Below are 16,969 nucleotides of genomic sequence, written 5' to 3'. Positions count from 1 at the left end.
ACTGAGCCACCTGCATCCAACGAATCCCTGCGACTCGCTTGATGTCGTCGTCAGTCCACCTGGTGGGAGGTCGACCAACACTGCGCTTACTAGTGCGGGGTCGCCATTCCAGCACTCTGGGACCCCAACGGCCATCGGCTCTTCGAACTATGTGCCCCGCCCATTGCCACTTCAGCTTCGCAACTCGTTGAGCTATGTCGGTGACTTTGGTTCTTCTGCGGATCTCCTCATTTCTGATTCGATCACGCAGAGATACTCCTAACATAGCTCGTTCCATCGCCTGCTGTGTGGCTCTGTGTTTCACAGTTACATCCTGTGATTTTCACGTCACTTTTAGAGGTATCATTATCATCATTATCAGCCGATAGACGTCCACTGCTGGACAGAGGACTCTTGATGTATTTCCGAACGTTCCTAACGTTATAGTCTTGGGCCACCAGTATCCAGCGGCTCCTTGTAACCCGCTTTATGACGTCGGGCCACCTAGTCAACCTTGCGCTTTCTGGTGTGAGACCACCAGATGGGCGGCCTCTACCTCGTGAGCTTCTACAAATGGATATAATTGAATGTGCAGGTAGGTATCGTTGGTTACAACGGAGACGACGTTGGGGATGACGCAAGCATTGAACAAGACACCACGACCTACGGGACAGCGATTTGATCGCAGTTCTCGCGGGGTGGCGGTGACAAGACACCGTCCCGGCGGGTAGTTACCGAATCGCTGCCAGCACGGGACAAACTACCGGATATGACACGGCCCCACAACTCCCAAGCAAGTTCCCCCGCGTCTTACTCGAACAAGGAGGCTAAGCCCCGAGGTCCGTTCGCCACTCTCGGGAGGAGATGACCCCACTCCACCTTGGGACTCCATCGGCCATTATATTGTTAAGTGCTTAATGTCATTTTAGCTTTGCGACTCGTACAGTTATATCGGTCACTTTGGATTTTCTGACGCAGAGATCCAATGAGCATAGTTCGCTCTATTGTCCGCTGAGTGACTCTGAGCCTTCATAAGAGGCCCATACTTATTATGGTATAGTATAAACCTGTACCAGCAGTATAAGAGCCGTCATAGCCCAGTGGATATGACCTTTGCCTCCAATTCCGTAATGTGTGGGTTCGTGTGCATTTTGAGAAATTAAATATCAGATCAAGTGTCTCAAACGGTTTAGGAAAACATCTCCATACCAGAGATTTTCTTAATTCTCTGCGTGTGTGAAGTCTGCCAATCCGTATTGGGCCATCGTGGTGGACTTTTGGCCTAATCCCTCTCATTGTGAGAGGAGTTAGGCCAAAAGTCACGTTTCAGTTACCTGCTTTTAACTGACTTCAAAAAAAGGAGGATGTTCGAGAAATAAAAGACGGTAGTTTAAAAAACCTTTTATTTTATGGAACCCTTATAATATTTTTAGGTTTATTTATAAGTTTCTGGTAGGTATGTATCAAGCATCTCGAAGTCTTTCTTTGGTGTTGTCATCAAAGTAACCATCATAATTAAAAAGTAACATAATTATTTCTTCGATTATACATTTTAACTCCGAAGATTTTATAACCTTTTATAAAATCATAATCAATTATGAGGCAATTCTTATGCAGTGTTTACACGATGAGAGTACACTGGTAATTATAATAAATTAGTTGTAGATTATAATTTTAAATCAGAGGTGCGATTGTGTAAGGTTGTTTATGGATCGGAATATAAGAGATAAATAATAATCAACAAATTCTAATTCGAATTGTCATATTCAGTCTATTTAATGAAGTCTTAAACGGTAAACAAACGTATCGTTATTTTTTTAACTTTTTTATTCAAAATGAATAAGGAAACTGTGAAATTAAAAAGTAAAGTTTAAACTCTAATTTTTAATTATTTAAATTTGAATGCATTGGAGTAGAGCTTTTGAAAAATGCACACATTGACAAATTATACTATATATTTTCAGCTTTGAAATTATATATTTTTCTTACACAATTGCTCTTTTGGTGTACCTCAATCAAAAAATTGCATAATTATTAAAAATACATTTACCGTTTCATATTATTGTCTTTGATTACATGATAAAAATTACATGCTTTCTGTATACATGAATCCTTTAAGTAGAAAGTAAACATAAAAACATACTCTATAAGTACCTTAAATACAATAAATAACAATAAGTCAGAACTGGACGGATCAATTAGTTATAACTATATTTTATTACATTTCATTACCTAATACAATGTAAGTACATACAATTTACAATTGTTTTGTGAAGTCGACTTAACGTATTTTCATATACGAAAACCTTTTTACAGTTGTTACTGACTAAGAATCGTAGAAGTAGGTCATATATTGATCAACTTTAGTACTTTTTTTTTTCATTTCTAGTGGATCATAATTTTTAGTTGATTACATTTAAATAATTGACATCGCAGTCTATGCAGGTAAATTTAAATATATTACCAATTCTAATTTCAATAACAATTTACTACAAAACTGCAGTGTTTTTAATGATTAATCAGTTCCCACTCTGTTAATTTTAATCAATTGATATCCTCATCACAGCCAGTAACAATTTCACTAAACCAAGTTTGGAATCACACTAAATTCAATTATCTAAATTGATGAAAATATTACTTCTGGTTTTTAATGCACTTCTGTATAAACTTCGGTCGTGTTACATGTAAAAGAGGCTTTAGTAAAAATCATTCTAAGCGATCTCTTGTAATTTTCGACAATTTCTCTAGCCATGAATTTAGCATGACACAAAACTTACTGAATCGCTGTTCTTAGTCGCACAATCACTCACTTGTACAGAAACCATTGACCAAGCTAACACCATAGACTAAGCTCAACTAATCAGGTCAGTGTGGTGTCGCTGTCTCAACATTTCCAATCGTATTTCATGTTCTCTTGCAGCAAGTCTCAATGCTGCGATGCTCGAACTCCGTCGTTCTACCTCCGGCCCTGGTTGACTGGGGGGAGACTCACTGCCTGGGGATATTGGAGGGGAGACAGAGGGGGGGTCAGGAGACTGTCGGGGGGGTGCTGCGAGGCCCGCTAGCAGCGAATGAAAGGGTGGTGTCGTTGAATATATTGGCGCTGTAAATAGAGGTGGTCGGGAGAGTGGAGCTCCGAGGTATTGGGTGCCCAGCAGTGGAGAATTGCCGTACCTGTTGAATAAAGTCTTTGTTTTAGATATAATATAATTTATATGAAACTTACGACTTTAATAATATGATTGCATAAATTAATAATATCGATTGCTTAATTTTTGATTGGTTTTAAGTAGGTAATAAAATCAAGTAATGAAAGAAATAAGATTCTACAGATTTACAAAAAAAATTGTCAACAAATTAATCTCAATAAAATAAATTAAACTGTAGTGGTATTAATTATTACTATTAATTAGTGAGACGACATAATCAGGTTAATTAAGATGACAGTTATTAGAGTATGAAGATAAATATTTGTAGGCAATTTCATATTTTGTTATAACGCAACCTTTTGAATGTGTTTACTTCCATATCATAGCAGCTTAACACGTCACTGTAGAGGGCTTGCGTTATGAGGTTAAGCCACATGGCTGTAAATTCACCGGCTACCATACACTTCGCATGAAATCATAGCCATGCTGCTTAATAATAAACAATTTAATAGGTACATTCTCGTATGGGCTACGCCATGAAAGGGATTTACTCAGTGGTGGATTTCCCACCAGGGCTGTAGGGCGGAAAATTTGACTCAAAAATATCTTAAAGAAAATAATGAAAAACATCAAATTAAAAAATTTAAAAAAATGAGTCTTAAATAATTTTTTAGTCCTACTATACGTAGGAACTTTGAAAAATAAAATTTTAAAAGAATAAATGTAATGAATTAATATTATTGCGAACTAAAGTGTCTGGTAACAAGTAAATCCGCCACTGGTTTTACTACTACTAAAACAAAAATAGGTAGGTATTTGTAAACATTACCTGAACGTAGCCAGAGCATTAGTATCGAATGGCTTCCTGAATCCGAAGCCGAGTTGTGTGAAGGGGTTCGGCATGGACGCGACCGAGGGCGGGGGGGCCGCACCCCCTAGGTAGGGGTTGTAGGGGTGAGCTTGCGGGCCCACCTTCTCCTGCTTCCGCCATTTTGCGCGTCGGTTCTGGAACCATACCTGAAACAAAAAGAATGAAGATGTAAATACGAGGGGCTTTTAAAATTTCAATATTATTTTTTAATTTAAAGAAAAAAAAATACAATGGGATTTAAGCATTTAAGTATATTATTTTGGATCATTATCTAAATTTGTAATTTTAAATATTTTTAAATTTAAATTAGCTTTTTAAATTATAAATTAATAAACTTATAACCGCCAACTTCTAAAAGGAGGAGGTATTCAAACGTCAGATTTTATTACTACCTTTAAAATCTGTTTAATAATTAATATTTAATTGTCGATAAGTGACACTAAAAAATATTTTTATTGTTATTGCATTTTTTCGAAAACTGCCTTTTATTGAGGTACGTTCAAAATTAAAAAAAATTTTTTGGTAGCTAATCTACTACTGCCGCAATGCTATCAAATTAAATTTTAACTGTTATTTCAGATATTTTATATACCTAATAGACAATTATTTAATATGAGAACTCAAGCCTGTATAATTGAGTTATAAACATACAAATCTACGTGTTTATCATATTAATGAGATAATAAACGGTCGAGTTTGGCAAAATTTCGAAATGAGCCGCCCCCCGGTGATCACTTTCAACCAATTTATAATCTCAACCAAGTTTTTGCCGCCAAAACGCTCGTGTCTGGGATAAGGTCAGCGCAGACTGTTGTAACTCCATATTTGTCATTTTAATTAATGACATTTTATTTAATTATTATCATTAGCCTATTTTTAAAGTTCTCCTAACATAGCTCGTTCCATCGCCCGCTGTGTGACTCTGAGCCTTCTTATGCGGCCCATAGTTAGCGACCAAGTCTCGGAAGGAGTATCTTTGCGTGATCGAATCAGAAATGCGGAGATCTACAAAAGAACCAAAGTCACCGACATAGCTCAACGTGCCGCGATTGAAGTGACAATGAGCGGGGCACATAGTTCGAAGAGCCGATGGACGTTGGGGTCCCAAAGTGCTGGAATGGCACTAGTAAGTGACCCCCACCAGGTGGAATGACGACATCAAGCGCCGGATGCAGGTGGCTCAGTATCGTGATGTTTGGAAGTCCCTACAAAAGACCTATGTCCTGCAGTGGACGTCCATCGGCTGATATGAAGATGATGATTTTTAAATTATAGGCACGTGAGAACAGGTTGACAGGTCACTGTCACGTGGAAGCGGAGTTCCACGGAGTTCCACGGAGTTTCGTCCACAAATGCAATTTGCATTTGTGGACGAAACTTACGATTAGGAAAACATGAGAACAAAAGGCATGCGATTATTGTAATATTTATTTATTGTTGAAATAATAAATTAATATTAGATTAATCGTTCTGTGTGCGCTGGGCTTAAACAATAAGTTAAAAATACATATTACTTAATTATTTACGAATAGGATAGAATAGAAATGATTATTGAATTATGACTAAGGTTCCCCGTGGAGATATTATTATTGAAATTATTATTATTATATTCTTAATCAAAATAGATTAATTTTTGTAGAAGAACCTTTATGTATGTCATTTTCCAATCTTTACAAGGATATATTAATTACCGAATCGATGAGTGATCGAATCAGAAATGAAGTGACAATGAGCGGGGTACATAGTTCGAAGAGCCGATAGACGTTGGGGTCCCAAGATGCTGGAATGGCGACCCCCACAGTTCGCAGGTATTCGCTGAATGCAGGCGGCTCAGGATCGTGATGTTTGGAAGTCCCTACAAAAGTTTTATGTCCTGCAGTGGAAGTCCATCGGCTGATGATGATGATGATTTATTTACCTATTTATATTACAGTAAACTATTTATATTATGTATAGAAATATAGCTTGTTTAGACCTCCCAATTTAATTACACTAAAAATCGGCAGGCTACAAAACCCATCAGCGGCCCGTCTGCCTTTAGGGTGTAGTAAAAAGTTAAATTGATTGATTTATTCACTTTATTGATCCAGTATAAATATGTATGAACTAAGGACGAGCCACAATCATTATAAAGGCCGATATTTTTATGTTAATAGGAATTAATTCACTTATGATAAATGCGATTCAGTGTAAAAAAATTATAAAGGCCTGTTTCTGTAAATGTCGTGGCTAACGGTCATAGTAAAGCGTCTTTAGATAAGTTTTAAAATAATAAATTTAATAGAAATTCGTCTCATAAAATTAAAATAAATTTTTCCATAATTATTACATACAATTATTATTAGTTATTAATGTATTGCTATGACTATGTATATGTAGGAATCGGACGCATCGCATCAAATGGATTTTAGTATTCTTTGTATAGAAAGTCATACAAGAGCGTCCACTGATCCGCATCCTATGGATAGCACCGAACGGATTTTATCTACCGTAAAATTAAAAATCCGTTTGATGCGATGCATTCGATACGTACCTACGATGCGAATCTGTGGATGCCGGCCACTAGGTTTAAACCCGTATTATATAAGGATTTAATAAAACAAGTTGAAATTAATTGCCAAATAACAAACTTGTTAGATTTTACTTTAATAACAAAAGTCAATTTTGCTGAGTTGGCAAAGTTTTAATTATTTTTGTGAGAATTTGAAGTTAATATTTTAACTTAAAAAAAAAAAATTAAGTTGGGCTGCCTAACTTGTGTTTTATATTGATATTGGCACGTCTGTAGAATCTAAAATATAAAGGACCAAATGCAACTCGGATATTAAGTTGCGAATAATCAAGTTAATCTGATCTTAATGCCTTGAATAATAAAGTTTATTTCGATTTGACGCTAATTATACCATTAAGCTTACAATCGTATTGCGAGATGATTCAGTGTAGTTGTTTCGAATTTATTTATGTTGTAATTGAAGGCAGACACGTTGCAAGAATGCCGAAGTACTGTTGGGAAAAAAGACACCGACGAACACAGGTGCGGTTTAATTAGGGTTGCCAGACAGACGGAAAATCCGGGAAATGGTCAAAATTCATGGTTGCTTATGATTGGTTTGTTTGTTCGTTTTCTTGTTTGTTAAGCTTGTAAGCTTGTAAGTAAGAAAAAATAATACAAAAAATAACACAACTTGAAATTAGCAGCTTTGGTACATCGGCGAACTTATTGAGCAAGAAGAGTGATAAAAAGAATGTTTTTTTCTTTAAGAAACATAGCCAATTATTTAATCAGATCCTTATTTATACATCAAATTATATAATTTGCATATATCTACTTTTATACGAAGGTTTTCGGGGATCCCCGGGGCCGATATTGTATTGGCAGGGATGATGACAGTTTTTTAAATTGTATATAAATTAGGAGTACCTATGCTAATAGTAAAAGCTATTTAAAAGCTAAAAGTAGGCTATTTTGTAAAAGTAACAGGGTATCTGCGATCATTACTTTCCGAGCTACAGGGATTTAAAGGGTCCGCGTTGCGGCGCTGCCACGGATCCCTGAAAACGCTCCATACAAAATGGTAAGACTTAATGACGTCGTAGGTCATAATGATAGTTAGATTTGTATGGGCATTCAAACAAAATTACTAATATCCTTGTTATTTGTGCGTTTATGTTTATAGTTCACGTATTAAAAAATATCCCGTTAAATGTAAGGAAGCTAAAACAGTACGAATTTTCATCTAATTACGATAAAAAAATTTAATAGACTGAAATTGTAATTTAGTTATAATGTTTTTTTTTTATTGAGAAAGAATACAATAAGGAACTTAAGCTAACTTATCCTAATAACTATACAAATCACGCCCACGTGGAATGGTGGCAAGAATACTGGCTGCATTTCCGCGCTGGACAGCCAGGCTGATCCTTTGCGCAAAAAATGAGCCAGCCCTTCTGTCACCAGTCGAGGCAACAAGCCGCGGTGAAATGGTACGGAAAAATTTTTTGGCACTGCGACTCCATGGCCCAAGGGTCTCCACGGCAAAAGGTACAATGTTATTTATTTATAATGTTATTTATTTTGCAAATATCAATCTTTGCTTTTTATGTATAAATAAGTTAACATTGACCTTATTTACCCGAATGTATCATAAAAATCAATATATTCAAACCTAGTCATCATCTCCTTTAATGTTACGAAGGTTTTAAACGCGACTTATATTCGTTAGGGAGGACGTCGTCCTAAGATGAGTAGCAACCCTAGCGGTAATAGTCTGAGAGTTGAGTTGTCCGTGCTCTCGTAATCGCTGGAACCAGTCCTGGAGCTAAAACGCTCTTCGTCGATCAGCTGTCTGCACTGATGATACCGTAATCAAGCTTTTACTTTTACAGCCTTTTATTGTCAACATAAATGTTACTACATGTTGTTTTAATTCTTTGATCCCGAGGATTATTTGAGATTAACTTTTTTAATTAAGTGGTATAAGGTAATTAGTTCTAAGTAGCCAATTTTGTCGCGATCGGGTCGTTCGTTCTAAAGATAACGTCGTAAAAAAATTTTAGAAAAGTGTTTTTTTTTTATTATTGCAAATTCGTCAGAACAGTGCTAGTCTAATGGTGCTTTTCCATTGAATCAATTTGTCAGATCAAACAGAAAAACGAAAAATTAAAAAAAAACAATTTGAAACTTTTTGTGAGCTAAAGTTAACTTTTAATCTACTAATCCAGATAATAATTGGTTTATTCTTAACCATACAATAACCTACTGTAATGACATAAAACCTCATCTCTTTTATGAATATTTTAAACTTAGTAGGTATTTAACAACGGATTATTAATATAAAAATTCTGCTTTTCATAAAACCTTTTTAAAAATAATCAAAAAGTTGTACCTCAGCTGATCTTACAATTTATTAATCTATAAATTATTTTTAAACGTTGCTTTAACACAAATTATAAATAGACTGTTTATCAAAAGATGTTTTATATAATTACAAATTATCTGAAGTGTTTTTTTAAGTGAATTATTTATAGAGCCAGAATTTTTACAACGATGAATTTTATCAATACATCAATCGTGTTAATCATGACATTAACACGTCACAGTCAATAAATACATACATGTAAATAAAATTGAAGTGTATGTCTGTGATTTTGAAATAACTAAATTTTCTAAGTGCCAATCTATCAATCTCAGGAACTAATGGTCCGATTTGAAAAATTCTTTCATTGTTAGATAGCCCATTTATCGAGGAAGGCTATAGGCTATAGGCTATATATTATCCCCGTATTCTTACGAGAACGGGAACCACGCGGGTGAAACCGCGTGACGTCAGCTAGTAATTAATATTTACACGATACTAAAACACAAACGTGTGTTTGTCCGGCCTAATCTCTGAACCGATTATAGAGGGACTTTCATTGAAAGACAGAGGACATAAACGCTACTTTTATCCCAGAAAATTCATTATTCCTGCGGGATTTGTGTAAAAATTAACTTCGTGCGGACGAAATCGCAGGAGTCCAGTAGTTTATAAAATATAGTAGGTTTTAATGACAGTTCATTAATGCTTGATAAAACATTTTCAACACTTGTTCATTCCACTAGAAACTTTCCAAAAACTAATCAAAAAGTTGATAAGTAACAATGATTTTATCATAAATATATTTTTAAACATTGTTTTACTAATCATGATTTATAATTAGACTGCTAATCAAATTATGTTTTATGGAATTACAAGTTATCTGGTAAGTGGTTTGTCAAGTGAATTATATTTATAGGACCATAATTTTTACACCGATTAATTTTATCAATACATTGATGATGATTATACAATACTTATTATAATCATTATATCAATTGGTACGTCATCATCAAGTAACAAATACTTGTTAATGAAACTTAATTGTGATTTCAAAATGTGTGTGTGAAAGTTTACGAAAATAAAATAAGTGATGACTTATGGATCCGAGACTTGGTCACTAACTGTGACGCTCATAAAAAGGCTCAAAGCCACTTAGCGGACGATGAGGCGAGCTATGCTTGGAGTTTCTATGCGTGATCGAATCAAAAATGACGATATCCGCAGAAGAACCAAGTCACTGACATAGCTCGGCTGAAAAAAATATTTTTTTCATACCGGCGGCTATATCTTTTTTTTTTTAATTCTTTACAAGTTAGCCCTTGACTACAATCTCACCTGATGGTAAGTGATGATGCAATCTAAGATGGAAGCGGCCTAACTTCTTAGGAGTAGGATGAAAATCCACACCCCTTTCGGTTTCTACACGGCATCGTACCGGAACGCTATATCGCTTGGCGGTACGTCTTTGACGGTAGGGTGGTAACTAGCCACGGCCGAAACCTCCCACCAGCTCACCCAGGACCTCCGTCTTGTAAATCCACCGCAGATACCACTGCGCCACGGAGGCCGTCAAAAAAGTAAGGAGTAAACTCCAAAAACTTTAAAACAATATTATGCGACACATAAATTTAAAACTACGTGTAAAAATTAAGTGACGAATGTATTGAAGGTATCTGTTACCCATACAATCTCAGCGCCCTTAAAAGGCTGACGTTCTCCCTTGCATTGTTAAAACTCGAGCGAGTCAACTCTGTTGCAAGTCGCAAGTCAGTTCAAGCAACTACCAAGTTGCAACTTGCTTGCATATTTCTCGACTCGTACAAAAACCCCGCTCATTTGTTGTTGACTTGTGCATTTCGCTCACGGCAATTATCTGCATACAAATTAGGATGCGATAAGGGCCTCAACGTGAGACTATTTTAGTAACAGCTTAATTAAGTTCGATACGAATATTTATCGCAAACAATTATTTACATTCAACAATGGTACCTAAGGGTATATTAAAACGAAACAACTTTTATGAATTTTAACACGTTCGCTGCGGCACTGATATTTCTGTACTTTCCTCTCTTACTAAAACTTTATGTGGTGCGATACGAGGTCAAAACTCTTGCAGACGCTAGGCGTACGAGGTCCATTGACCTCGTAACACTTGAAGACGTTAGGTGTACGAGGTCAATTGACCTCGTACCGCAGCGAACGTGTTAAACGGTATCGGCGTTTTCATTACTACAATTTAATATTAACGGCAGTTTAAATATACCTATGGATAATTATTATTAATAGCTTGACGGCCTCCGTGGCGCAATGGTGTGCGCGGTGTATATACAAGACGGAGGTCCTGCATTCGACCCCGGGCTGGGCCTATTGAGGTTTTCTTAATTGGTCCAGGTCTGGGTGGGTGACGTACCGCCAAGCTATTTTGCGTTCCGGTACGATGTCGTATAGTAACCGAAAGGGGTGTGGATTTTTAACCTACTCCTAACAAGTTAACCCGCTTCCATCGAAGATTGCATCATCATTTACCATCAGGTGAGATTGTAGTCAAGGGATGTCTTGTAGAATTGGTCGCATGTTACCGTATCTGGATTTGTCAACGTGGAAAATTAATTTTACTTACTAATTAACAGTCCAATAGCGTTTTCCTATTAATGTATTTCCCGGGGATTTTACAAACGGTTTAAAATCAAAATACCTAATTAAAATTAAGTAAATTAAAAACAATTATTGTTGTGAGCAAAGATTTTATACTATTAGATATGTCAATAGCGCGTCGAAACTGAGGCAACAAAGGTAATTGTCTTAATTTCATGTAGTCGCATATTAAATAACGAAATTTATTTAAACAAATAATACCTAAATATTGTATAAAAAGTAGAGTTGTGTGTTGTGATTAACACATAGACTACTTTTTATACCGAAAAAATCCATGGTTCCCGCGGTATTTGTGAAAAACCGAATACCACGCGGTCGAAGTCGCGGGCGTTTACTAGTATCTAGTAAAGTTACTCATAGTTAGTGAATAGGTTTGCTAGTAGATAAAAAACAAGGAAAATAACAAAAAAATATTTGTAGGTAATACATAATAAGTTCTTAATCATAAATAAGGATTATTATTTATGATATAAATATTAATAAGCATCAACGCGAAATGTCTTCTAAAATATGTATAAATAAAAATTATCATGAAATATGATGTTAATCCAATGATTTTACATTGTGCGCAAGACCCGATAACAGCTCAAACAATTCGGCTATGTAATTTATAGGTTCTTATTAGTGAGATAAGACCATAGGGGGCACCGGGTGGGCCATGCCCACCCTAGGATTCTGGGCTACCAATATGGAATTCTATTATGATACTAACAATAGGGTGGGCCTGACCCCCGACACTTGATGTCGGGGGTCAGGCCCACCCTAGGAAATAATAATACGGCAATGGATAAAACACGAAAACTACAAAAAAAACTGTAATATTAATTTCCCTAAACAAACCACATATTTAACAAAACGTAGATTGTCACGCACAAACGTAAAATGGACGTTAGGGTCTCAAGGTGCTGGAATGGCGACCCCGCACTAGAAAGCGCAGTATTGGTCGACCCCCTACCAGGTGGACTGACGACATCAAGCGAGTCGCAGGGATTCGCTGGATGCAGGTGGCTCAGTATCGTGATGTTTGGAAGTCCCTACAAAAGGCCTATGTCCTGCAATGGACGTCCATCGGCTGATATGATGATGATGATGAGATTGTCAAGAATAATACAAATGTAATTGAGCTGTAATTTCGCCACATACACTTATATTTGTATCAGGGACGATTAATCACAATAATACATGGGTTGTACACTCAGACCAATTATAGAAGGACCTGTATCGCACTCACAGTCACGAACAAAATTGTCTGTCATTTTCTGAGGGAAACGAGCTTAGATTTTGTATATATCTTTTACTAAACTAGAAGTTTTTGCCCGTTTTTTACACAATCCAATTACACAAAAAGGTATTTTTACGGAGCTCTTTAACCGACGAACACGATTACAACTATTTAACATCGATTCTATAGAGACAGTTTTTATAATCGCATTAGATCGTTGATCATATACTTTGACAGAAAAGTAAGGTCTAGCGAGGCAGGTCCTATACAATAATTGGTCTGAGGTTGTACAGTAATAATTGGCAATTAGAGAAATTGCCCTGTAGTGAGGCAAATATATTAATTTGATTATAATACCTGTATTCTTGCCTCCGTTAGGCCGATCTTCATTGCAAGCTCCTCTCTGTAACAATAATATTGCTGTTATAGTAAATCTATTAAGTGCTTTAAAAACAATATATTTTTATAGTACTTCATTATGCAACTTCGTTTCAGCTTTACCACGCTGCTTGTAAAGACTCATTCTGGATCAACTTTATTCTGTGACTAGCTGACGCCGCGCGGTTTCACCCGCGTGGTTCCCGTTCCCGTAGGAATACGGAGATAATATATGTATAGTCTATAGCCTTCCTCGATAAATGGGTTATCTAACACTGAAAGATTTTTTTAAATCGGACCAGTAGTTCCCGAGATTAGCGCGTTCAATCAAACAAACAAACTCTTCCGCTTTATAATATTAGTATAGATTACCACTACTCATACTACCTATATATAAATTTAGATTACCTATATACAGATTTATTATAATGTTTATGAAGTAAGATATTTCCGCGATTCACGTTTATATTTTCCTAATTCGTTTATTTAGTGGCTTACTTTGTGATGTAATTGTAGTATTAAGTAACGATGCCATATGTGATAACAGTTAATTCATACCTATTAAAATTCATACATATTTTGATAAGAGATATCAATGAAATTTTTGTTCCATTGATTAGAATGACAAAATATTTACTTCTAATCTTTTGTTATCTGGCAGGGATTACCCACAGTTTGTCAATGAAAATCGAGACTCTTTTGGAGGATCTCAATTCGATGCGTATGTATAACTAGCTGACACTCCGAGGTTTTACCAGCGTAGTTCCTGTTCCCGTGGAAATAAGGTGACAATGACGTGGCTTTCTATTGGTAAATGAATTTTCAATATTGGTGCAGTTGATCCGGAGATTATCGCCTAAAACTTCACAAGCACACAAATTTTCATAAAATTTTTAAAACTGGTGTAGATGTTTGTTATTTCAAAACTCCATAATTATTAACTATTTTTTTTTGTTTGGAACGATATAGGTATTTTTAGATGGCCTTATTAAATTAAAAAAAACCAAGTAGGTATGTAGTTTAGTTATAAAATCTAAATAACTAAATAAAATTGCGTATTGTTTGGTGTACCGTGTCTAAGGTCGCTATAATAAGGTAATTCTAATGAGTGTAACTTACAGTTGTATCATTATCTGACATTGACATTTTATTAATTATCTGATGACAAATTTGGTAGGACAATAAATAGGAATATTTCGCTATAATTTTTTAGAGGCTGCTTGCCAGTTTTGTCTTTGTCCATAATTCCATTGTTTATTTTTTTATTTTATGTATATATTATATAGTTTTTACAGTTCGTTGTTCACCACAACTAACATTGAGGTGATTATAAATTTCCTCTTTTGAGCGCCTCATTTTACATGCGCTAGTAACACATCTAACAGTATTTATTATCATGGGTATAACGTTTTATTACGATGTAGCATAGAAACAAGTTGAAGTTATAGGTAGGCAACAAAGTTTGGAAAAATTATGATTGATAAAATTTATCATTAAAAAACTTTTGGTTCTATAAATAATCCACTTGTCAAAACACTTATCAGAAAATTGTAAATTCACAAAACGTCATCATTTGATAAACCGTCTATTTATATCGTATTAAGTAATTAGTAAAATATTTTTTTTTTGTAAAAATAGCCAAATCGGTGAGGCCGATGTCGAATGACTGATAGTAATAATTTCTTAGAAGAAAGAAATGTTCAGTATTCCATAGCCCGAATGCTGTCTCAAACACTGGACTTCGTGGTACGAAGTCACATAGGTTAACAACTGATCCAACGGGGCATATACGATTAGTTAATTCCATAGTACCGACCTTGTGAAAACATCAGGGTAATGTGTCCTTGAAAACGCCTTTTCTAATTCTTCTAACTGGAAACTTGTGAATGTCGTCCTGTACCGCCTTTGTTTTCTCTTGGGGGCAAAGTCATCTGCATCATCGCTGTCAGCAGAGCCTAAAGGTGGTCTTTCCGAAGCAGGCGACTGGTCGGCGCGGGAGAGTTCTGGAGTAGTTCGAGGAGAGTCGTCTTTCGGTGGTTCTGATAGCCCCATGCTGGTATACTTTTGGTATGTGTCTTGGTGGTAGTAATCTGTAAATGACAAAATGGTATAAGTGAATCAATTGTGTATGTAATGTTGAGGATTTCCTTATAAAGCTCTCTATCAATTGACGGAGACCGCATGAAAATTCGTACGGTATGGTACCCATGCGGATAAAGGATGTGACTAGAAATGGCGGCTCATAAGTTATTTAGCCAGTCGGTACCAATGAGTGTGGTGTGAGTACGAGTATAGGCATAGAATCTATACTAATATTATAAAGCTGAAGAGTTTGTTTGATTGAACGCGCTAATATCAGCAACTACTGGTCCGATTTGAAAAAATTCAATGTTAGATAGCCGTTGTGGAAGGCCAATAGGAGTGGAGCACCAATGAAGAATGTTTCAAAATGGGGGGATTTGATCCTATTGAGAGTGAGAGCGCTGCGTGCGTTGCGTAAACGGTTATAGTTTGGCAAAAATCATGTATGACAGAATCGTTCCCCACTAAAAGTTCTAAAAAAAGTCCACGACAGATCCCGCGCGATTTGTGATAAACTGATGGACGAAGTCGGGGGCGTCCGCTAGTACATAATATGTACAAATATAGGATCAAATGTGTGAGCGAGAATTGAATAAGTGAACCTACCACCTTTTGTTTACCCATTCTTTAACCGCACGGGTTTTTGTGTTTATCGTAAACAAACAGTCACACCGAAAAATTTCATGTTATGTTTTCTATTGATGTTTAGTTACATTATTTATGTGACGGTGAGAAATAAGGTCAGGGGTGCATATTTTATAACTGTTAATAATCTTTAATTTAAATGCCGACCTAATAGCAATAAAAACTGGCTGAGTGACTCGAGTCTAATGTCAAGGATAAGGTATTTTTGCAATCACTCATGTAGCTGTAAATTTTTTAACATGTTTATAGGTTAAGTTGTTGATTGGTCTAGGTACTTAACGCGTTCATCATCCTCTCCTTACCCTTATCCCACTTAAGTGGGGTCGGAAAAATATGTGAATCTTTTCCATTCGTCTCTATTGCTCATCAACTCAGCATCCACTTCTTTTACACACATGTCCTCTTTCACACAATCCAACTATCTCTTCGTTGGCGTTCCTCTCCTCTTATGTCCTTCCACTTGCACATTCAACATTTTTCTAGTACTTTACGCGTTCAACATTTCAAACAACATTTCAACTAGTAAATATAGTGTTTTGTAAAATTATACTGATGTTATAAATGCGAACGTCGGTTATTTTTTTCACAGGTATAGCTATATACTCGTATTATGGGATTGTATTAAGAAAAACTTTTTATTTTGAAAATACCTACACAATAAAATAAATATAAGTGAAAATACTTAATTATTTAGCAATATATGTATGAACATGGCTACATGTAGGCTAATCAGATATATATTTTTTAATCGTCTTCCAAAAAGGAGGAGGTTCTACGTTGGACTGTATGTATGTTTTTTTATGTATGTCCAGCGATATATATTTAAAATAATATAATAAATGAATTTCAAAATCCCACACTGCTAGACACTGTGGGGCTACATAGGGGAGTAGTTGGCACTATTGTTAAAATGTGATAGGGTTAAAAATTAGATAAAAGTTAGTTTTACCTACTGATTTTAAGCCACTTGGGGTAAAAACGCTTCGTAAAGTAGCTAAGACCTTGGGGAACTTGGCTCCCAAGGTCTTAGCGTTTCTACTATAGATTTCTTTCAATTTCTTTATTTGAGTAAGTTTTAGTATAAGAGTATAAATTTTAAAAAGTTTACATTAACAGAATGTAAACTAAT

General features: G+C 35.8%; 1 protein-coding gene across 3 annotated transcripts in view; it reads right to left on the bottom strand.

The window, feature by feature from the left end:
• Positions 1-1,368: 1,368 nt before the first annotated feature.
• The window catches only part of LOC112054675 (homeobox protein aristaless), a 116,446-nt gene continuing 100,845 nt past the window's right edge, over positions 1,369-16,969 (bottom strand). For all 3 annotated transcript variants that reach the window (XM_052891260.1, XM_052891261.1, XM_052891262.1), the window contains exons 2-5: positions 14,930-15,203; positions 13,093-13,138; positions 3,958-4,145; positions 1,369-3,153 (exon numbers count right to left, since the gene is read on the bottom strand). In XM_052891260.1, the coding sequence (XP_052747220.1) occupies positions 2,832-3,153; positions 3,958-4,145; positions 13,093-13,138; positions 14,930-15,203 (830 nt within the window). In that variant the 3' untranslated portion in view covers positions 1,369-2,831. The remainder of the gene's footprint in view (positions 3,154-3,957; positions 4,146-13,092; positions 13,139-14,929; positions 15,204-16,969) is intronic.

Source organism: Bicyclus anynana, chromosome 3 (genome assembly GCF_947172395.1).
Source record: "Bicyclus anynana chromosome 3, ilBicAnyn1.1, whole genome shotgun sequence".
Taxonomy (NCBI): domain Eukaryota; kingdom Metazoa; phylum Arthropoda; class Insecta; order Lepidoptera; family Nymphalidae; genus Bicyclus; species Bicyclus anynana.
The sequence above is the reverse complement of the archived record's forward strand: the minus strand, read 5'-3'. Positions and strand labels throughout refer to the sequence as shown.